The sequence below is a fragment of the Pogoniulus pusillus genome, chromosome 39 (genome assembly GCF_015220805.1).
Source record: "Pogoniulus pusillus isolate bPogPus1 chromosome 39, bPogPus1.pri, whole genome shotgun sequence".
In the NCBI taxonomy this organism is placed as follows: Eukaryota; Metazoa; Chordata; class Aves; order Piciformes; family Lybiidae; genus Pogoniulus; species Pogoniulus pusillus.
In genome coordinates, this window is record NC_087302.1 from 1,888,322 (window position 1) to 1,911,500 (window position 23,179).

Genomic DNA, 23,179 nt, shown 5'->3' on the forward strand with positions numbered 1-23,179 from the left:
GATGCCTGCAAGGGAGCCAAGTGAGACACCTCCATGCAAGGGCTGTGCTGGGAGCTCTGCTGAGGCAGGGAAATGTGAGCTGGGAGGTCTGGGCAGCACCTCCAGACATAAATCAGAGCAGCCCAGGTGCAAGCAGAGAGGACTCAGCACAACTCCACACGTGGCTTGTGGGTGGCCTTGGGCAGAAGTGCTGGAGGCACAAGGAGGAGCTGTTCCTGGCACCTCTGGTCCTTTGGCTCTGCAGCTTCTGCTTTCCTCCCCAGCTTTTTTGGCTAGGAACTGCTGGAGAGGGTCCAGAGGAGGCCACCAAAAGAACCTCCCTCATAGGGGACAGGCTGGGAGAGTTGGGGCTGTGCAGCCTGGAGAAGAGAATGCTCCAGGGAGAGCTCAGAGCAGCCTTGCAGTGCCTGAAGGGGCTGCAGGAGAGCTGGGGAGGGACTTTGGATAAGGGCTGGGAGTGGCAGGAGGAGGGAGAATGGATTTGGGCTGGGAGAGGAGGAAGAAACTGTTGAGAGTGAGGGTGGGGAGAAACTGGCACAGGTTGAGGGTGGTGAGACACTGGCACAGGTTTCCCAGGGAGGTTGTGGAGCACAGAAGCACCCAATGTGATCAAAGATCAAAGATCCCATTCTGTGCTTCTGTGCTCCACCACCTCCCTGGAGGTGTTCAGGACCAGGCTGGATGAGGCCTTAAGCAACCTCTTCTAGTGGGAGATGTCCCTGCCTATGGCTGGGGGAGGTTGGCACTTGCTGAGCTTTAAGACCCTTTCCAATCCCAACCATTCCATGGTTCCATGAATCTGTGAAGGCAATTTCAAGCCCAGGAAGCCCAAAAGCTCCAACTCCACAGGGCTGCTCAATGCCCTTCAGCTCCTCAATGCCCTTCAGCAGCTCAGTGCCCTTCAGCTGCTCAATGCCCTTCAGCTGCTCAATGCCCTTCAGCTGCTCAATGCCCTTCTGTTGCTCAATGCCCTTCAGCTGCTCAGTGCCCTTCAGCTCCTCAATGCCCTTCAGCTGCTCAATGCCTTTCTGTTGCTCAATGCCCTTCAGCTGCTCGGTGCCCCTCAGCTGCTCAATGCCCCTCAGCTACTCAGTGCCCCTCAGCTGCTCAATACCCCTCAGCTCCTCAATGCCCTTCAGCTGTTCAATGCCCTTCTGTTGCTCAATGCCCTTCAGCAGCTCAGTGCCCTTCAGCAGCTCAATGCCCTTCAGCAGCTCAGTGTCCTTCAGCTGCTCAGTGCCCCTCAGCAGCTCAGTGCCCTTCAGTTGCTCAGTGCCCCTCAGCTGCTCAATGCCCCTCAGCTACTCAGTGCCCTTCAGCAGCTCAGTGCCCCATAGCAGCTCAGTGCCCTTCAGCTGTTCAGTGCCCCTCAGCTACTCAATGTCCCCCAGCTGCTCAGTGCCCCTCAGCAGCTCAGTGTCCCCCAGCAGCTCAATGCCCCTCAGCTACTCAGTGCCCTTCAGCTGTTCAGTGCCCCTCAGCTACTCAATGCCCCTCAGCTGCTCAATGCCCCTCAGCAGCTCAGTGCCCTTCAGCTGCTCAGTGCCCCTCAGCAGCTCAGTGCCCTTCAGCTCCCCCTGCTCCAAGATCCACACAGATCTGGAACAAGCTCCCAGCGCCCTGGAAGAAAGAAAGGCAAAGCACTGAGAGCTTCTCCTCCAGCTCCTCAGCCAACTTTACCTTTCACATCCAGTCTGCAGTCCACTGAGGCCTCCCCCAGGGGGTTGACAGCCTTGCAGGTGTAGATGCCCCCATCGAAGGGGCTGGGCTTGCGGATCTCCAGGGAGCAGACGCCCTGCTCGATCATGGCGATGTACTTGGGGTCTTCCCTGATCTCCATCTGATTCTTCAACCAGATGATCTTGGGCTGGAAGGCAGCAGGCTTCATTTGGGTCGTTTAAAGGCAAGAGAGAGACAGGAGAAAGCAAACCAACCCCCTCTTCCCCCCACCCCCACCCCAACACACACGCTAAAAATGGAGCCACCTCCCTCTTGCCTTTGCCCTTGGCGCTGCCTGAAGCTGCTGTGGGAGTCACAGCCAGAGAAGTAGTTTGTAGACCTGAATCTCTCATTCTTGAGCCTTAGGCCTTGCTCCATACCTCCCCTCCCCACAGTGAAGAGTGAAGCAGGACATGGTTTGAGTGCAGAACAAATCTGCCATTCCCATGCAGAAACATCCCAAGGGATCAGAGAGCCATAGAAACAGTCAGGGCTGGAAGGGAGCACAAGGAGCAGCCAGCTCCAAACCCCTGCCATGCCCAGGGACACCTCACACTAAAGCAGGCTGCACACAGCCTCAGCCAGCCTGGCCTGAAGCACCTCCAAGGATGAGGATTCCACCACCTCCCTGGGCAACCCATTCCAGGCTCTCACCACCCTCATGCTGAAGAATTTCTTCCTCATCTCCACTCTGACTCTCCCCATTTCCAGCTTTGTTCCATCCTCCCCAGTCCTATCACTCTCTGACAGCCTAAAAAGTCCCTCCCCAGCTTTCCTGTAGCCCACTTCAGATACTGAATGGCCACAAGAAGGTCGCCTGGGAGCCTTCTCCTCTCCAGACTGCACAGCCCCAACTGCCTCAGTCTTCCCACAGCAGAGCAGCTCCTGCCCTCTGACCATCACAGAACCATAGAACCAAGCAGGTAGGAAGAGAGCTCCAAGCTCAAACAGCCCAACCTAGCACCCAGCCCTGCCCAACCAACCAGACCATGGCACTAAGTGCCCCAGCCAGGCTTGGCTGCAACACCTCCAGCCACAGCCACTGCACCACCTCCCTGGGCAGCCCATTCCAGTGCCAATCACTCTCTCTGACAACAAATTCCTAACGACATCCAGCCTAGACCTGCCCTGGCACAGCTTGAGCCTCTGTCCCCTTCTTCTGTCCCTGGCTGCCTGGCAGCAGAGCCCAACTCCACCTGGCTACAGCCTCCCTGCAGGCAGCTGCAGGCAGCAATGAGCTCTGCCCTGAGCCTCCTCTGCTGCAGGCTGCACCCCCCCAGCTCCCTCAGCCTCTCCTCACAGGGCATCCTCCTGGCCCTTCTCTGGACACCTTCCAGCACCTCCACATCCCTCTTGTCCCAGGGGCTCCAGAGCTGGATGCAGTACTCCAGATGGGATCTCACCCCAGCCTTGCCCCAGTATGATTCTGAGGGCATCTGCAGCCCCCTAGCCTCATCCAGCCATGTCCCAGCACCTGCAGGCAGTGTGCAGGAGGTGGCTGCCCACACACAGAGGTGATGGTGCCCACGGAGGAGCCACTGACCTGGGGGAAGCCTCGGACAGAGCAGAAGAGATGTGTGCTGTAGCCCCGGGTGGTGGTGCGGTCTGTCAGGGGCTGGGTGAACTTTGGAGGCTCCATCATGTCCCTCTGGGGGATCTTCTCTGGCTGGTAAGTCGTTTCTAGGAGAAGGATGAAGGCCAGGCTGAGGCAGAGCTCCTGCACTCAGCAGCACAGGGAGTCACCCCAAGGTACCCCAAAACACTTCTGCTCTCTCACATGAATGCCACAGAGAGCAACCAGCCTGACCCAAGGACCTGGCCTGCAGCTCAGAGCAGCCCTCTCCATAGACCCCTCCTCACCCAACCATGCCCAGTGCCCAGGGAGGGACAGGGGAGATGCCAGTCTGCAAAGCAACCCCATGGGGCAGGCTGTGAGCATGGCAGGTCCTGGCCAGGCCTCTCTACATCTCCTCCTCCAGCAGAAACAGGAGCTGGAGGAGAGCTCTGCAGGGTCCCCAGCAAGCTGTGTGCTACCAGGGAGCAGAATAGGAGCAGGTGGGCAGAGAATGGGGCTGGGGGGGTGCTGCTGGGGGGGGTGGTCTGGGCCCAGGGTGGACCCCTGCAGGGGTCTCTTGCTCTGCTGGCCAAAGACAGAGCTGTTCCTCACCACTCCTGCTTCAAGCTCACCCCAGAGATGTCCAAGCTTTGGCCCTTCCCAGGGGGCTGACGGTGGCACAAGCCTTGCCCAGGGGAAAAAGGAGGTGCAGAAGGAGGAGAAGGGACCCCTAGACCTCTGCCTTGGGGATTTAACAGCCTCACATCTTTACTGGAAGGGTCCCAGAGCCCTGGCACAGGCTCCCCAGAGAGGTTGTGGAGTCTCCTCCTCTGGAGCCTTTCAAGGCCTGCCTGGATGTGGTCCTGTGTGACCTGAGCTAGATTGGATGGTGCTGCTCTGGCAGAGGGGTTGGACTGGATGAGCTCTTTGGGTCCCTTCCAACCCCTGACACCCTGGGATCTGGGATCTACAGACCTCATAGAACCACAGAATCACAGAATCAGGCAGGTTGGAAGAGAGCTCCAAGCTCCAGCCCAACCTATCCCCAGCCCTGCCCAACCAACCAGACCATGGCACTAAGTGCCCCAGCCAGGCTTGGCTGCAACACCTCCAGACACAGCCACTCCACCACCTCCCTGGGCAGCCCATTCCAGTGCCTATTACTCTCTGCCAACAACTTCCTAATAACATCCAGCCTCAACCTGCCCTGGCACAGCTTCAGCCTCTGTCCCCTTCTTCTGTCCCTGGCTGCCTGGCAGCAGAGCCCAACCCCACCTGGCTACAGCCTCCCTGCAGGCAGCTGCAGGCAGCAATCAGCTCTGCCCTGAGCCTCCTCTGCTGCAGGCTGCACCCCCCCAGCTCCCTCAGCCTCTCCTCACAGGGCTGTGCTCCAGGCCCCTCCCCAGCCTTGCTGCCCTTCTCCAAACACCTTCCAGCACCTCAGCAGCTCTCTGCAATGGAGGAGCCCAGAACTGGACACAGCACTGCAGGGGTGGCCTGAGCAGTCTGAGCAGAGGGGCACAAGAACCTCCCTTGTTCTGCTGCCCACACTGCTCCTGAGCCAGCCCAGGATGCCATTGGCCTTCTTGGCCCACCTGGGCACACTGCTGCCTCATGTTGAGCTGCTGTCAACCAGCATTCCCCATGTCCCTCTCTGCCTGGAACACCACAGCAGCATCTCCTTCAACACCACAGCTGCATCTCTGCAACACCACAGTTGCATCCCCACACCACTACAGCAGCATCCCCTGCAACACTACAGCAGCATCCTGGCAACATCACAGAATCATCCTCTGCAACAGTACAGCTGCATCCCCACAAACACCACAGCTGCAACCCCACAACACCACAGCTGCATCCCCACAAACACCACAGCAACATCTTGGCAATACCACAGCAGCATCCTCTGCAACACTGCAGGTGCATACCCACAAACACCACAGCAGCATCCCCACGAACACCACAGCAGCATCCCCTGCAACACCACAGCAGCATCTCTGCAACACCACAGCAGCATCCCCACAAACACCACAGCAGCATCTCTGCAACACCACAGCAGCATCCCCTGAAACACCACAGCAGCATCTCTGCAACACCACAGCAGCATCTCTGCAACACCACAGCAGCATCTCTGCAACACCACAGCAGCATCCCCACAAACACCACAGCAGCATCTCTGCAACACCACAGCAGCATCTCTACAACACCACAGCAGCATCCCCACAAACACCACAGCAGCATCCCCTGAAACACCACAGCAGCATCTCTGCAACACCACAGCAGCATCTCTGCAACACCACAGCAGCATCTCTGCAACACCACAGTAGCATCCCCACAAACACCACAGCTACATCCCCACAAACACCACAGCTGCATCTCCACAACACCACAGCAGCATCCCCTGCAACACCACAGCTGCATCCTGGCAACACCACAGCTGCATCCCCTGCAACACTACAGCAGCATCCTGGCAACATCACAGCATCATCCTCTGCAACACCACAGCAGCATCCCCATGAACACCACAGCAGCATCCCCACAAACACCACAGCAGCATCTCTGCAACACCACAGCAGCATCCCCATGAACACCACAGCAGCATCCCCACAAACACCACAGCTGCATCTCTGCAACACCACAGCAGCATCCCCACGAGCACCACAGCAGCATCTCTGCAACACCACAGCAGCATCCCCACAAACACCACAGCTGCATCCCCACGAACACCACAGCAGCATCCCCTGCAACACCACAGCAGCATCCCCTGCAACACCACAGCAGCATCTCTGCAACACCACATCTGCATCCCCACGAACACCACAGCAGCATCCCCACAACACCACAGCATCATCCCCACGAACACCACAGCAGCATCCCCACAAACACCACAGCAGCATCCCCACGAACACCACAGCAGCATCCCCACGAACACCACAGCAGCATCCTCTGCAACACCACAGCAGCATCCCCACGAACACCACAGCAGCATCCTCTGCAACACCACAGCAGCATCCCCACGAACACCACAGCAGCATCCCCACGAACACCACAGCAGCATCCCCTGCAACACCACAGCAGCATCCCCACGAACACCACAGCAGCATCCCCTGCAACACCACAGCAGCATCCCCACGAACACCACAGCAGCATCCCCACGAACACCACAGCAGCATCCCCTGCAACACCACAGCAGCATCCCCACAAACGCCACAGCATCATCCCCACAACACCACAGCAGCATCCCCACAAACACCACAGCATCATCCTCTGCAACACCACAGCAGCATCCCCACAACACCACAGCAGCATCCCCACGAACACCACAGCAGCATCCTCTGCAACACCACAGCAGCATCCCCACAACACCACAGCAGCATCCCCACAAACACCACAGCATCATCCCCACAACACCACAGCAGCATCCCCACGAACACCACAGCAGCATCCCCACGAACACCACAGCAGCATCCCCTGCAACACCACAGCAGCATCCCCACAAACGCCACAGCATCATCCCCACAACACCACAGCAGCATCCCCACAAACACCACAGCAGCATCCCCTGCAACACCACAGCAGCATCCCCACGAACACCACAGCATCATCCTCTGCAACACCACAGCATCATCCTGGCAACACCACAGCAGCATCCCCACAAACGCCACAGCATCATCCCCACAACACCACAGCAGCATCCCCACAAACACCACAGCATCATCCCCACAACACCACAGCAGCATCCCCACAAACACCACAGCAGCATCTCCACAACACCACAGCATCATCCCCACAACACCACAGCATCCCCACAAACACCACAGCTGCAACCCCACAACACCACAGCTGCATCTCCACAACACCACAGCAACATCCTGGCAACACCACAGCTGCATCCCCACAACACCACAGCAGCATCTCTGCATCCCTGCATCACCACAGCAGTGCCACCAGCCCGAAAGATGGAGCGGGACACCTCTCTCCCACCACCCCCCAAAGCCCTCGGGGACAGGGAGCTTTGTCCCCCCCACTTGTCTTCTGGATGTGAGCCACCCCCATGGCCGTGGCTGCCTTCTCGCTCAGCCCGCAGGCGTTCTCGGCGTAGACGCGGAAGGAGTAGGTGTTGCCGATGATGAGGTCGGAGATGGTGCAGCTGGTGCGGGAGCAGCGCTCCAGAGCCGTGAACCACTTCTAGGGGGAGGGGAAAGGGCAAGCATCAGAGTCACAGTCCGTGGGGGGAGGGGGGAAAAGGGATACCTGATGCCAGCACAGGTTGCTGGAGGAGTCATGCAGCCTGGGGTTAGGCATCTCCAGGGAGGTGGTGGAGCACAGAAGCACCCAATGTGATCGAAGATCACATTGGGTGCTTCTGTGCTCCATCACCTCCCTGGGCAAACCTGTGCCAGTGTCTCACCACCCCCAACCTGTGCCAGTGTCTCAGCACCCTCAACCTGTGCCAGTGTCTCACCACCCCCAACCTGTGCCAGTGTTTCATCACCCCCAACCTGTGCCAGTGTCTCACCACCCCCAACCTGTGCCAGTGTCTCACCACCCTCACTCAGCAATTTCTTCCTCCCCTCCACTCTCACTCTCCCCTCTCGCAGCTCAAAGTCATTGTCCCTCATCCTGCTACTCCCAACCCTTATCCAAAGTCCCTTCCCAGCCCTCCTGGATCCCCTTCAGTGATCACATTTTGTGCTTCTGTGCTCCACAACCACCCTGGGCAACCCTGTGCCAGTGTCTCACCACCCTCAATCTGTGTCAGTGTCTCACCACTCTCAACCTGTGCCAGTCTCTCCCCACCCTCACTCAGCAATTTCTTCCTCCCCTCCACTCTCCCTCTCCCCTCTCCCAGCTTTCCCAGCCCTCTCCTGGCACTCCCAACCCTTGCCCAAAGTCCCTCCTCAGCTCTCCTGCAGCCCCTTCAGGCACTGGAAGGTTGCTCTGAAGTCTCCCTGGAGTCTTCACTTCTCCAGGCTCAACAACTCCAACTCTCCCAGCCTGTGCCCATAGCAGAGCTTCTCCAGCCCTCTGCTCATCTTCATGACCTCCTCTGGACCCTCCCCAGCATCTCCAGGTCCTCCTTGTGCTGGGGGCACCAGAACTGGAGGCAATGCTGCAGTTGGGGTCTCACAGGAGCACAAAAGAGTGATGTTTTCAGGCCAGCTGGCCAAAGGATGGAAAAGATGGAGGGAAGCAGGGGTGAGCAGCTGCCCTCCCTCCCATCAGGGCATCCCTGGCACTAGGAGTGCCCAGACTCACCCCACTCTTCTTGTCTGACTTCTGCACTATGTAGCCTTTGATCTCAGAGTTGCCATTGTCTGCTGGAGGGGTCCACTCCAGGGCCACATTGAAGCCCCACACATCCACCAGCTTCAGGTTCTCAGGTGGGCCTGGTGGCTCTGCAAACAAAAACCCTTCACAGGATGCCATCTGAATCTGCTCTGCCTCCCATCCTGTGCCTTGACCTTGCTTTTTAATCCCTTCTCACCTCATTGCAGCACACAAGGAGGGAGAAGCTGCAGTGGGCATGGGCTGGTAGGACCCCTGCATCCCTGACCTGAGGAGCTCACCTCCAGAGATCCATAGGATGGGTTGGGTTGGAAAGGACCCCAAAGGTCATCCAGTTCCAACCCTCCTGCCATGGGCAGAGACACCTCCCACCAGCACAGGCTGCTCAAGGATTCATCCAGCCTGGTCCTGAGCACCTCCAGGGAGGTGGTGGAGCACCTCCCTGGGCAAACCTGTGCCAGTGTCTCACTACCCTCAACCTGTGCCAGTCTCTCTCCACCCTCAACCTGTGCCAGTCTCTCCCCACCTTCACTCTCAACAATTCCTTCCTCATCACCACTCTCAACCTTCCCTTGCCCAGCTCAAAGCCATTGTCCCTCATCCTGCCACTCCCAGCTCTTGTCACAGATCCCTTCCCAGCTCTCCTGGAGCCCCTTCAGCTACTGGAAGGTTGCTCTCAGGTCTGCCTGGAGCCTTCTCTTCTCCTCTGCTTTGTTCCTGTTCTGTGTGGATCTTGGAGTTGAAGCTGTGGATCTGATTGGGAAGCATCCCTGTGAAGCTGGAGCTTTGGGCATCCTGGGCTTGAAACATCTTGAAATCACCTTCTTAGGCTCATGGAACCATAGAATGGGCTGGGTTGGAAGGGACCTGAGAGATCATTCAGTGCCAACCCCTCTGCCATGGGCAGGGACACCTCTCACCAGCACAGGTTGCTCAAGGACTCATTCAGCCTGGTCCTGAACACCTCCAGGGAGGTGGTGGAGCACAGAAGCACCCAATGTGATCAAAGATCACATTGGGTGCTTCTGTGCTCCACCACCTCCCTGGGCAAACCTGTGCCAGTGTCTCACCACCCCCAACCTGTGCCAGTCTCTCCCCACTCTCCCTCTCAACACTTCCTTCCTCCTCTCCCCTCTCCCTCTCCCCTCTCCCACCTCAAATCCATTCTCCCTCATCCTGCCACTCCCAACCCTTCTCCAAACTCCCTCCCCAGCTCTCCTGGACCCCCTTCTGTGACCCCCTTCTGTGATCCTCTGCTCCACAACCTCCCTGTGCCAGTCTCACCATCAGCACTTCCCTAACCCCAGCAAAGAACCCTCTCGAAGCTGAACCTTTAGCCCTGCCGCCAGCCTCGGTCCGTCCCTTCCGAGGGATGGAACATCCCAAGGGGTGTTCTAATCCCATCCCACCAATCGAGTGCCAGTCCCGACGGCTGTGCCCATCCTCACCTATCACCCGGAGGTCCAGGGTGGCTTTGTCCTCCGCCCCGTCGATCCTGACGCTCAGCTGGTAGGTGCCCGAGTCGGAGCGCTGGGCGCTGCGGATGTAGAAGATGCTGTCGCGCTCCGTGGTGCGGATGTTGATGCGGCTGCTGTCCAGGGGCTGCCCCTCCTTGCTCCAGCTCACCTCGGGCTGTGGTTTCCCCTGGAGCGATCCCCCACACAGGCAGCTTTAGGAGCGGCACCAGGGGTTGTGCCGGGAAGGATGGCTGGGCAGAGCCACCCTGCTTTGATCGGGCAGAGCCACTCTGCTTGGGTAAGGCAGAGCCAAACCTGCTTTGGTCGGGCAGTGCCACCCTGCTTTGGCCAGGTACAGCCACTCTGCTTTGGCCAGGCAGTGCCACTCTGCTTTGTTCAGGCAGTGCCACCCTGCTTTGGCCAGGCAGTGCCACCCTGCTTTGTTCAGGCAGTGCCACCCTGCTTTGGCCAGGCAGTGCCACCCTGCTTTGGCCAGGCAGTGCCACCCTGCTTTGGCCAGGTACAGCCACTCTGCTTTGGCCAGGCAGTGCCACTCTGCTTTGTTCAGGCAGTGCCACCCTGCTTTGCTCAGGCAGTGCCACTCTGCTTTGGCCAGGCAGTGCCACTCTGCTTTGCTCAGGCAGTGCCACTCTGCTTTGCTCAGGCAGTGCCACTCTGCTTTGGCCAGGCAGTGCCACTCTGCTTTGTTCAGGCAGTGCCACTCTGCTTTGGCCAGGCAGTGCCACTCTGCTTTGGTCAGGCAGTGCCACCCTGCTTTGCTCAGGCAGTGCCACTCTGCTTTGCTCAGGCAGTGCCACTCTGCTTTGGCCAGGCAGTGCCACCCTGCTTTGGCCAGGCAGTGCCACTCTGCTTTGGCCAGGCAGTGCCACCCTGCTTTGGCCAGGCAGTGCTGGCCTGGCTGTGACCTCTCCCATCCATCAGTCCCCGGGGGAGAAAAGTCACAGGCACAGAGTGGCAGGGGCTAGAAGGGACCTCCAGAGCTCAGCCACTCCAAGCCCTGCCAGAGCAGGTCTCCTGTGCCTGATCCCACAGGAGCACATCCAGGAGGGTTTTGAACATCTCCAGAGCAGGAGAGTCCCCAGCCCCCCTGGGCAGCCTGTGCCAGGGCTCTGCCACCCTCACAGGGGAAAAATCCCTCCTCATGTTTGAATAAGAGCTGAGCCCTGCCAGCCCCAGGGTGGGAAGCCATCAGGCTGCAGTGTGTTGGGGGTGTTCAGCCTGAAGAAGAGGAGGCTCAGGGGAGACCTCGTTACACTCTGCAACTCCCAAAGTCCCTCCCCAGCTCCCCTGCAGCCCCTGCAGGCACTGGAAGCTGCTCTGAGGTCTCCCTGCAGCCTCCTCTTTTCTCCAGGCTCCCCACACTTGCAGCCATCCACTGGGTGGACATCCCTGAGGCACTCTCTTGTTTCAGTGCCAGCCTGGGGTGAAGCCCTGGCACCTCCTGGCCACCCTGTAGAGCCATCACTGCCCATCTCCAGGCATTTCAGCCCACAAAGCTTTTCTCCAGCTCCCTTCCCCTGCTCCTGGCAGCTGGCAGTGTCCCTGGGGCTGGCTCTGGATGTGCTCACATCCCTCTGCAGCCCTCAGGGGGCTCCAGGCATAGGGCAAGAGGGAACAGATTGAAGCATTAGATTGAGACTGGAGATGAGGAAGAAATTCTTGCCAGTGAGGGTGGGCAGACACTGGCACAGGTTGCCCAGGGAGGCTGTGGCTGCCCCTTCCCTGGAGGTGTTCAGGACCAGGCTGGATGAGGCCTTGAGCAAGCTGTGCTGGTGGGAGTTGTCCCTGCCCATGGCAGAGGGCTGGAGCTGGATGACCTTTAAGGTCCTTTTCAAGCCAACCCATTCTGTGACCCCATGGATCTGTGGCTCCCAGGACGCCCCTGAGGTCCCAAGAGATGCATCAGGGCAGGCTGAACCTGCACCAAGGCAGCAGCATCTTCCCAGACCCTGCTTGGAGAGGCTGAGGGAGCTGGGGGGGTGCAGCCTGCAGCAGAGGAGGCTCAGGGCAGAGCTCATTGCTGCCTGCAGCTGCCTGCAGGGAGGCTGTAGCCAGGTGGGGTTGGGCTCTGCTGCCAGGCAGCCAGGGACAGAAGAAGGAGACAGAGGCTCAAGCTGTGCCAGGGCAGGTCTAGGCTGGATGTTGTTAGGAAGTTGTTGTCAGAGAGAGTGATTGGCACTGGAATGGGCTGCCCAGGGAGGTGGTGCAGTGCCCATGGCTGGAGGTGTTTCAGAGGAGGCTGCCTGAGGCTCTCAGTGCCAGGGCTCAGCTGGGCAGAAGCTGCCAGGGCACAGGCTGCACTCGATGGGCTCAGAGGTCTCTTCCAACCTGGTTCAACTTTGAGATCCTGTGGTTTGAGGCTAAGTGGAGTACTTTAATGGCAGAAATGAGATCAGTGGCTGTGAAAAGAAGGCACTGATGAAGTCTCCACCCTGCAGTGGGTTGCTGGGGAGGATAAAAAGGCAAACTGTAAATAATTTGTCCCTCCCTGCTCTGGGATGCTGCTGCCTTTGGTTCTCTTCCTTCTGCTCTAATCTCTCTCCACTGAGCTTGGCTGACAGACAACAGCTAAGCTCTGCTGCTGGTTTGGTTTGGCTGCCTGGGAAGGAAGAGGGAGAGAGAGAGAAAGGGCAGCTCTGAGCCCCTTCTGGGCAGTCTCCTTCATCCAGGAGGGGGTTTGGCTTTCTGGGTCACTGCTAGTTGGTGTCTGACTGCAAACCCCTGGGGCTGTTGTGTCTCTCTGCTTGGCAGTTTAGCTTTGCTGGCAACAGAGCTTCAGCACACTTCAACTGCCTGAGCTGGGCTGGGAAATTCCAGTAGTGGGAAGGGGAAAGTTCCTGACCCACCACACTCCAGTGATGATCTAATGGAGGATCTTGAACTAGGTGACCCTTGGGAGGTCCATTCCAGCCTGTTCTGTGGGCCCCCAAACTCCTGACATGCCAAGCCCAGAGCTGTGCAGGCAGAGCTGTGCTCCTGTGGCCCAGGCACTAAGCCCAGGCTCCAGCCTGGCAGCATGGGCTTGAGTTCAGCATGCCAGGTCAGGTCATGCAGCAGCCAGGAGACACAGCAGGGACAGGCTGGGCCCTGAGGAGAGGCACTTGGGGGTGCTGCTGGAGGAGAAGCTCAGCAGGAGCCAGCAGTGTGCACTTGCAGCCCAGAGAGCCAAGCAGAGCCTGGGCTGCAGCAGCAGCAGTGTGGCCAGCAGGGCCAGGGAGGGGATTCTGCCCCTCTGCTCTGCTCTGCTGAGAGCCCACCTGGAGTCCTGCATCCAGCTCTGGAGCCCCTGGGACAAGAGGGCTGTGGAGATGCTGGAGAGTGTCCAGAGCAGGGCCAGGAGGATGCTCAGAGGCTGCAGCAGCTCTGCTGTGAGCACAGCCTGAAAGAGTTGGGGCTGTGCAGGCTGCAGCAGAGGAGGCTCCCAGGTGACCTTCTTGTGGCCTGCCAGGATCTGAAGGGGGCTCCCAAAAAGCTGGGAGGGACTTTTGAGACTGTGAGGGAGTGGCAGGAGTGGGGAGAATGGAGCAAAGATGGAGGTGGGGAGAGTGAGGCTGGAGGTGAGGAGGAAGTTGCTGAGCAGGAGAGTGGTGAGAGCCTGGCAGGGGCTGCCCAGGGAGGTGGTTGAGGCCCCATGGCTGGAGGTGTTTGAGGCCAGGCTGGCTGAGGCTGTGTGCAGCCTGCTCTAGGGTAGGGTGTCCCTGGGCATGGCAGGGGGTTGGCACTGGCTGCTCCTTGTGGTCCCTTCCAGCCCTGACTGATTCTGTGGCTCTATGACATGTCCCTCAGCTCAGGGACAGTTTTCTACCCCTTGCTTCTCTCTGCTTGGGCAGCAGGTTTCAGGGCTGCCTTTCTCCATCCTAGATGCCATCAGTGACACCTCAGACAGTGCCACAGGTCAGCTGAGGAGAGGATCTTTGGCTTGCACCATCAGTGTCAGCATCATTCACTGCCCCCAGCCCTGCTCCAAAGGCTCTCCACTGCTGTGCTGTGGGGTCCTGTAGCATGCAGCCAGAGCCCTGCCAGACTCAGGCAGGAGCTTCAGCTGAACAGGGCTTGGGGGCTGAGGGTGGTCCCATTGCCTACAGCAGCAATAAAGGCACAGCAGGGGAAAAATGGGAGCTAGGCAGGGAGAGGAGAGAGACTCCCACAGCATCTGTGGGAGTCTCCAGGAGGCAGAGAGGGCTCAGGGCAAACCAACCCTTGGGTGGCCCTGGGCATGCTAAGGGGGGCTGGGAAAAGCCACTCGAGAAGCTAAGCAGCAGTGAAAAGCCTCGAGGGGATCGAATCCCAGAGTGTGCACCCACCTGGAAGGGAATCATCAAGTTGACAGCATCCCCAACGCGCCGGACGTAGGTCTGCCGCAGGTGCCGCGGGAGGCGGATCTTGGGCAGCTCTGCGGGGAGACAGGCAGCAGGTGGGGCAGGGGGCACAGGCCCCAGCGGGCACAGCCTCCCACCCGTGCCCTGGGGCAGGGAGCACAGCCCCCAGCGGGCACAGCCTCCCACCCGTGCCGTGGGGCAGGGAGCACAGCCCCCAGCGGGCTCAGCCTCCCACCAGTGCCGTGAGGCAGGGAACAAAGACCCCAGCGGGCACAGCCTCCCACCCGTGCCATGGGGCAGGGAACACAGCCCCCAGCGGGCACAGCCTCCCACCCGTGCCGTGGGGCAGGGAACACAGACCCCAGCGGGCACAGCCTTCCACCAGTGCCGTGGGGCACAGCCACCCACCCATGCCATGGGGCAGGGAACACAGACCCCAGCGGGCACAGCCTCCCACCCGTGCCATGGGGCAGGGAACACAGCCCCCAGCTGGCACAGCCACCCACCCGTGTCGTGGGGCACAGCCACCCACCCGTGCCATGGGGCAGGGAGCACAGCCCCCAGTGGGCACAGCCTCCCACCAGTGCCGTGGGGCAGGGAGCACAGCCCCCAGCGGGCACAGCCACCCACCCGTGCCCTGGGGCAGGGAACACAGCCCACAGCGGGCACAGCCTCCCACCCATGCCATGGGGCAGGGAACACAGCCCCCAGCAGGCACAGCCTCCCACCCATGCCATGGGGCAGGGAACACAGCCCCCAGCGGGCACAGCCACCCACCCATGCCATGGGGCAGGGAGCACAGCCCCCAGCGGGCAGAGCCTCCCACCAGTGCCATGGGGCAGGGAACACAGCCCCCAGCGGGCACAGCCACCCACCAGTGCCATGGGGCAGGGAGCACAGCCCCCAGCTGGCACAGCCACCCACCCGTGCCATGGGGCAGGGAGCACAGCCCCCAGCTGGCACAGCCACCCACCCGTGCCATGGGGCAGGGAGCACAGCCCCCAACTGGCACAGCCTCCCACCCATGCCCTGGGGCAGGGAGCACAGCCCCCAGCGGGCACAGCCTCCCACCCATGCCATGGGGCAGGGAGCACAGCCCCCAGCGGGCACAGCCACCCACCCATGCCCTGGGGCAGGGAGCACAGCCCCCAGCAGACACAACCTCCCACCCGTGCCATGGGGCAGGGAGCACAGCCCCCAGCAGACACAACCTCCCACCCGTGCCATGGGGCAGGGAGCACAGCCCCCAGCGGGCACAGCCTCCCACCCGTGCCCTGGGGCAGGGAACACAGCCCCCAGCAGACACAACCTCCCACCCGTGCCCTGGGGCAGGGAGCACAGCCCCCAGCAGGCACAGCCTCCCACCCGTGCCATGGGGCAGGGAACACAGCCCACAGCGGGCACAGCCTCCCACCCATGCCATGGGGCAGGGAACACAGCCCCCAGCAGGCACAGCCTCCCACCAGTGCCATGGGGCAGGGAACACAGCCCCCAGCAGCAGGCACAGCCACCCACCCATGCCATGGGGCACAACATCCCACCAGTGCCATGGGGCAGGGAACACAGCCCCCAGCGGGCACAGCAGCCCACCCGTGCCATGGGGCAGGGAGCACAGCCCCCAGCTGCCTGACCCACCCCACACACCCCTGCCCTTGACCATCAGCCCCCCCCACCTGCAAACATGGGCACCCAGAGCCATGGAATGGTTTGGGCTGGCAAAGCCCTCCGAGATCCTCCAGTCCAACCTTCTGCACAACCTCCCCTGGCCACCAAACCCTGGCCCCAGGTGCCATGGGCACAGCTTTCTTGCACACCTCCAGCCATGGGCACTCCACCAGCACCTCCCTGGGCAGCCTCTGCCCATCCCTGACCACTGCTCCAGCAAAGAAACTTTTCCTCCTCTCCAACCCAACCCTCCCCTGGCACAAGCTCAGGGCATTTCCTCTCCTTCTGCCCAACCCCACCTCACTCCAACCTCCTTCCAAGCATCTCCTGGCCAGTGCTTGTGTCCCTGCAGGCCCTGGCAGGTCACCCCATCACCTGCACCCCAAAACCACAGCCACCCTTGGGGTGCCATGCCACCAGCTTAGCAGCACCAGCCCAAGCACAGCAAAACCTGGCTGCAAAAGGCCTTCAGCTCCTCCAGCCCCACCACCAGCCAAGCCCTCCCTGCAGGCAGCTGTCAGAACATGGCCCCAAGCTCCTCACCCCAACAGCTTTTAACCACCTCCAGGGCTGCTGACTCCAGCACCACCCTGGGCAGCCTGGGCCAGGGTCCCATGGCCCCTGTGGGCAAGGAATTGCTCCTCCTGTCCGACCTGAACCTCCCCTGGTGCAAGCTGAGGTCCTCTCAGCCTGGGGCTTGTGGCCTGGGGGAAGAGATCAGCATTGATCCCCAGCCCCTGGCAACCAACGTGGCCATGGCCAGAAGAGCCACAGCACAGCCTGCATGGAGCCATGGGATCGTGGAGTCATGGAAACATGGGATCATGGAAACATGGGATCATGGAACCATGGAGTCATGGAATCATGGAGTTGTGGAGTCAAGGACTCATGGAACCATGGAAACACAGCATCATGGAACCATGGAATCATTGATTCATGGACTCATGGAACCATGGAAACACAGCATCATGGAACCATGGAATCAGAATCATGGAACCATGGAATCATTGATTCATGGGCTCATGGAACCATGGAACCATGGAATCATGGAAACATAGCATCATGGAAACATGGAAACATGGAAACATAGCATCATGGAACCATGGAATCATGGACTAACAGAACCATGGAAACATAGCATCATGGAACCATGGAATCATGGAAACATAGCATCATGGAAACATGGAAACATGGAAACATAGCATCATGGAACCATGGAATCATGGACTAACAGAACCATGGAAACATAGCATCATGGAACCATGGAATCATGGACTCATGGAACCATGGAATCATAGCATCATGGAACCATGGAATCATGGAACCATGGAACCATGGAAACATAGCATCATGGAACCATGGAATCATGGACTCATGGAACCATGGAAACATAGCATCATAGAATCATGGATTCATGGAAACATGGAATCATGGACTCATGGAACCATGGAAACATAGCATCATGGAACCATGGAACCATGGAACCATGGAAACATAGCATCATGGACTCATGGAATCATGGAAACATAGCATTATGGAACCATGGAAACATAGCATCATGAACTCATGGAACCATGGAAACATAGCATCATGGAACCATGGAATCATGGAAACATAGCATTATGGAACCATGGAAACATAGCATCATGGAACCATGGAATCATGGAAACATAGCATTATGGAACCATGGAAACATAGCATCATGGAACCATGGAACCATGGAAACATAGCATCATGGAACCATGGAATCATGGAAACATAGCATCATGAACTCATGGAACCATGGAAACATAGCATCATGGACTCATGGAACCATGGAAACATAGCATCGTGGACTCATGGAATCATGGACTAACAGAACCATGGAAACACAGCATCATGGAATCATGGACTCATGGAACCATGGAAACATAGCATCATAGAATCATGGATTCATGGACTCATAGAATCATGGAAACATGGAAACACAGAATCATGGACTAATGGAACCATGGAATCATGGACTAACGGAACCATGGAAACATAGCATCATGGAATCATGGAAACATAGCAACATGGAACCAAGGAATCATGGAAACATGGAAACATAGTCTCATGGACTCATGGAATCATGGAACTGTGGAATCAGAATCATGGAATCAGACTCATGGAACCATGGGATCATAATAATGGAATCATAGATTCATGGACTCATAGACTCATGGAATCATAGAATCATAGATTGGTAGAATCATGGAATCAGAATTATGGTACCATGGAATCATGGAATTGTGGAACCTTGGAATCATAATCATGGAATCATAGAATCATAGATTGGTGGAATCATGGAATCAGGATCATGGAATCACAGAGTCACAGAATTCTAGATTCATGGAATTGTGGAATCAGAGGATCATAGATCCAGAGAGTCATGGAATCACAGGATCATAGATTCCTGGAACCATGGAGCCACAGACTCATGGAATCACAGGATCATAGATTCATGGAACCATGGAGCCACAGACTCATGGAATCACAGGATCATAGATTCCTGGAACCATGGAGCCACAGACTCATGGAATCACAGGATCATAGATTCATGGAACCATGGAGCCACAGACTCATGGAATCACTGGATCATAGATTCATGGAACCATGGAGCCACAGACTCATGGAATCACAGGATCATAGATTCCTGGAACCATGGAGCCACAGACTCATGGAATCACAGGATCATAGATTCCTGGAACCATGGAGCCACAGACTCATGGAATCACAGGATCATAGATTCCTGGAACCATGGAGCCACAGACTCATGGAATCACAGGATCATAGATTCCTGGAACCATGGAGCCACAGACTCATGGAATCACAGGATCACAGATTCCTGGAACCATGGAGCCACAGACTCATGGAATCACAGGATCATAGATTCCTGGAACCATGGAGCCACAGACTCATGGAATCACAGGATCATAGATTCCTGGAACCATGGAGCCACAGACTCATGGAATCACAGGATCACAGATTCATGGAACCATGGAGCCACAGACTCATGGAATCACAGGATCATAGATTCATGGAACCATGGAGTCACAGACTCATGGAATCACAGGATCACAGCTGTCTGGAATCAGGGACTCACAGGCTGGTGGAAGCATAGCCTGATAGACCCACAGGATGGTCTGGGTTGGAAGGGACCTCCAAAGCTCATCCAGTCCATCCCCTCCCCCCACTACTGCAGCCAGCAGCCAGGCAGAGGACAGCATCTCCCAGCTAAGAGACATTGCTCCCCCAGCTCACCAACCAGAGGCCCACAACCCAGCCTGCAACAAGGGGAAGGCTCCCCAGAGCCCCCAGCTCATGTGCTCCAGGCCACCCAAAGCCCAAGGTGGTGCCCAGTTACTCACAGCAGAGCTGGCAAAGCCCCAGGCTTAAACCCCAGGCTAATGTCCCCAAGGGAACATAACAGAGGTAAGCAAAGGCCCCAGAGCAGAATGCTGCTGGAGGCTTCTGTCTCCTTCCTCGGGGTGAAAATAGCAGCCCTGTAACTCTACCAGCCTGGTGCCACCTGGGGATCTTCAGGAGAGAAAGGGGGGGGGGGGGTTACAGGAGCCCCTGGTCAGAGGGCTGCCTGCCCCTGCCCGCATTAGACATGCTGGGGCTCAGCTGTGGGGAGGGGGCACGGCCAGAATTAAACAGGGTCTGAGCCCTGGCCCAACAGCTGAGAGCCAGAGAGGCCAGTGGTGGGCTGGGAGCTGCCCTGAGCTCCCAGCTGGCCCCAGGGACAGCTGGGGTGGTCCCTCCTCGGCTCCTGCTGCTCTTCCCTCCTGGATCCAGGCAGGGATGCTGCCATTTGGGCTCGTCAGTCTCAGTGGGACAGGGAAAGCTGAGCTGGAGGGAGGAGGAATGTTAATTCATGGGGAAGATCAGCACAGGGTGGAGGCTGACCTGCTGGAGAGCAGCTCCAGGGGAAGGGACTTAGGAATCCTGGTGGTAAACAGGATGTCCATGAGCCAGCAATGAGCCCTCCTGGCCGAGAAGGCCAACAGCATCCCGGGGTGTGGCCAGCAGGTTGAGTTCTCCTCCCTGTCTGCTCTGCCCTGGTGAGGCCACATCTGGAAGGTGGTGTCCAGCTGTGCACCTCCATCTCAAGCTGCTGGAGAGAGCCCAGCACAGGGCCACTGAGATGCTGAGGGGACTGAGACATCTCTCCCATGAGGAGAGGCTGAGAGCTGGGGCTGGTTGGCCTGGGCAAGAGAGGAGGCTGAGGGGGATCTGAGCAATGCTTACCAATGTCTAAGGGTGGCTGTCAGGGAGCTGGGGCCAGATTCTGCTCAGTGGTGCCCAGGGACAGGACAGGAGGCAATGAGCACAAACTTGAACACAGCAAGTTCCAGCTGAACATGAGGAGGAACTTCTCTGGTGAGAGGGTGACAGAGCCCTGGAGCAGGCTGCCCAGAGAGGTTGTGCAGTCTCCATCTCTGGAGAGCTTCCAAACCCTCCTGGATATCACAAGGCTGAGAGGATGTTAGGGGTTGGAAGGGACCCAAGGAGCTCATGGAGCCCAACCCCCCTGCCAGAGCAGGACAGTACAATCTAACACAGGCCACAGAGGAACACAGAGAATCAGAGAATCAGAGAACCAGGCAGGTTGGCAGAGAGCTCCAAGCTCCTCCAGCCCAACCTATCCCCAGCCCTGCCCAACCAACCAGACCATGGCACTAAGTGCCCCAGCCAGGCTTGGCTTCAACCCCTCCAGCCACAGCCACTCCACCACCTCCCTGGGCAGCCCATTCCAGTGCCAATCACTCTCTCTGCCAACAACTTCCTAACAACATCCTCTGTGTGTTCCTGTATGCCCTGCCCTGGCTGCTCCTGCTCTGCAAGGAGAGGTTTGGACTCTGACCTCCAGAGGTCCCTTCCAACCCCTACCACTCTGCTTAGCCCCAGCTCATGCCTGCCTTGCCCAGCCGGAGGCTGGCAGCGCTCAGTGGCCCAGGTGGCATGCTGCTGCCAGGGCTGGGATGGCATTTCCCCCGCAGAGGCTCCACACCCACACCCAATCTCCATCTGGCTTCTCCTTGTCCCTCTCGGCTCCCCAGCGCCGCCCGTCCCAGCTGTCGCTCAGCCCCGAGCCGTCTGCGCCGCTGCTATTTAAAACCCTTGGGCAGGCTATAAATGACCCTGGGGGGAGGGACAAAGAGGGGTCCTGGGTGCAGTGTGGAGACCAGAGGGTAACAACAGCTGGGGCAGAGAACAGGGCACTCAGGCACCCAGCACACACCAGCACTGCTGGAGGGGACCCGGGGAGGTGGAGGGGACACAGGGAAGGAGAAGGGACACAGGGAGGCAGAAGGGGGACAGAGAGTCAGAGGGGACACAGGGAGGCAGAGGGGACACAGGGAAGGAGAAGGGACACGGAGTCAGAGGGGACACAGGGAGGCAGAAGGGGGGCAGAGAGTCAGAGGGGACACAGGGAGGCAGAGAGGACATGTGGAAACAAACGACACAGGGAGGCAGAGGAAACAGGGAAGCAAAGAGGACATAGGGCAGCAAAGGGGACACAGGGAGGCAGAGGGGACACAGAACATCAGAGGGGACACAGAGAAAAAGAGGAGACATAGGGAGAGAGAGGGGACACAGAATCAGAGGGGACACAGAATCAGAGGGGACACAGAGAAGCAGAGGGGAGACAGGGAGGCAGAGAAGAAGCTGCTGTTGCTCTTTCTGTTTTGCAGCAGCAGAAATATGCAGTGAGGTGTCTGAGCTGGGACATTAAGTGAAGTGTCTGAGCTGGGACATGCAGTGAGGAGCCTGAGCTGGGACATGCAGTGAGGTGCCTGAGCTGGGACATGAAGTGAGGTGTCAGGGCTGGGACATGCAGTGAGGTGCCTGGGCTGGGACATGCAGTGAGGTGTCTGGGCTGGGACATGCAGTGAGGAGCCTGAGCTGGGACATGCAGTGAGGAGCCTGGGCTGGGACATGCAGTGAGGTGTCTGAGTTGGGACATGCAGTGAGGTGTCAGGGCTGGGACATGTAGTGAGGAGCCTGAGCTGGGACATGAAGTGAGGTGTCAGGGCTGAGACATGCAGTGAGGTGTCAGGGCTGGGACATGCAGTGAGGTGCCTGAGCTGGGACATGAAGTGAGGTGTCAGGGCTGGGACATGCAGTGAGGTGTCTGAGTTGGGACATGCAGTGAGGTGTCTGAGCTGGGATATGCAGTGAGGTGTCAGGGCTGGGACATGCAGTGAGGTGTCTGAGCTGGGACATGCAGTGAGGTGTCTGAGCTGGGACATGCAGTGAGGAGCCTGAGCTGGGACATGCAGTGAGGTGCCTGAGCTGGGACATGCAGTGAGGTGTCTGGGCTGGGACATGCAGTGAGGTGTCTGGGCTGGGACATGCAGTGAGGTGCCAGGACTGGGACATGCAGTGAGGTGTCTGGGCTGGGACATGCAGTGAGGTGCCTGAGCTGGGACATGCAGTGAGGTGTCTGGGCTGGGACATGCAGTGAGGAGCCTGGGCTGGGACATGCAGTGAGGTGTCTGGGCTGGGACATGCAGTGAGGAGCCTGAGCTGGGACATGCAGTGAGGTGTCAGGGCTGGGACATGCAGTGAGGAGCCTGGGCTGGGACATGCAGTGAGGTGCCTGGGCTGGGACATGCAGTGAGGTGTCAGGGCTGGGACATGCAGTGAGGTGCCTGGGCTGGGACATGCAGTGAGGTGTCTGGGCTGGGACATGCAGTGAGGAGCCTGGGCTGGGACATGCAGTGAGGTGTCTGAGCTGGGACATGCAGTGAGGTGTCAGGGCTGGGACATGCAGTGAGGAGCCTGAGCTGGGACATGCAGTGAGGTGTCAGGGCTGGGACATGCAGTGAGGTGTCAGGGCTGGGACATGCAGTGAGGTGTCAGGGCTGGGACATGTAGTGAGGAGCCTGAGCTGGGACATGCAGTGAGGAGCCTGAGCTGGGACATGCAGTGAGGAGCCTCAGCTGGGACATGCAGTGAGGAGCCTCAGCTGGGACATGCAGTGAGGTGCCTGGGCTGGGACATGCAGTGAGGTGACTGGGCTGGGACATGCAGTGAGGTGCCTGGGCTGGGACATGCAGTGAGGTGTCTGGGCTGGGACATGCAGTGAGGTGTCAGGGCTGGGACATGCAGTGAGGAGTCTCAGC

General features: G+C 58.5%; 1 protein-coding gene across 1 annotated transcript in view; it reads right to left on the reverse strand.

The window, feature by feature from the left end:
* MYBPH (myosin binding protein H) overlaps positions 1-23,179 on the reverse strand; it is a 40,221-nt gene that overhangs the window by 2,117 nt on the left and 14,925 nt on the right. The window contains exons 4-9 of the mRNA XM_064173627.1: positions 14,346-14,434; positions 10,012-10,207; positions 8,534-8,673; positions 7,303-7,462; positions 3,263-3,399; positions 1,681-1,867 (exon numbers count right to left, since the gene is read on the reverse strand). Of these exons, the coding sequence (XP_064029697.1) occupies positions 1,681-1,867; positions 3,263-3,399; positions 7,303-7,462; positions 8,534-8,673; positions 10,012-10,207; positions 14,346-14,434 (909 nt within the window). The remainder of the gene's footprint in view (positions 1-1,680; positions 1,868-3,262; positions 3,400-7,302; positions 7,463-8,533; positions 8,674-10,011; positions 10,208-14,345; positions 14,435-23,179) is intronic.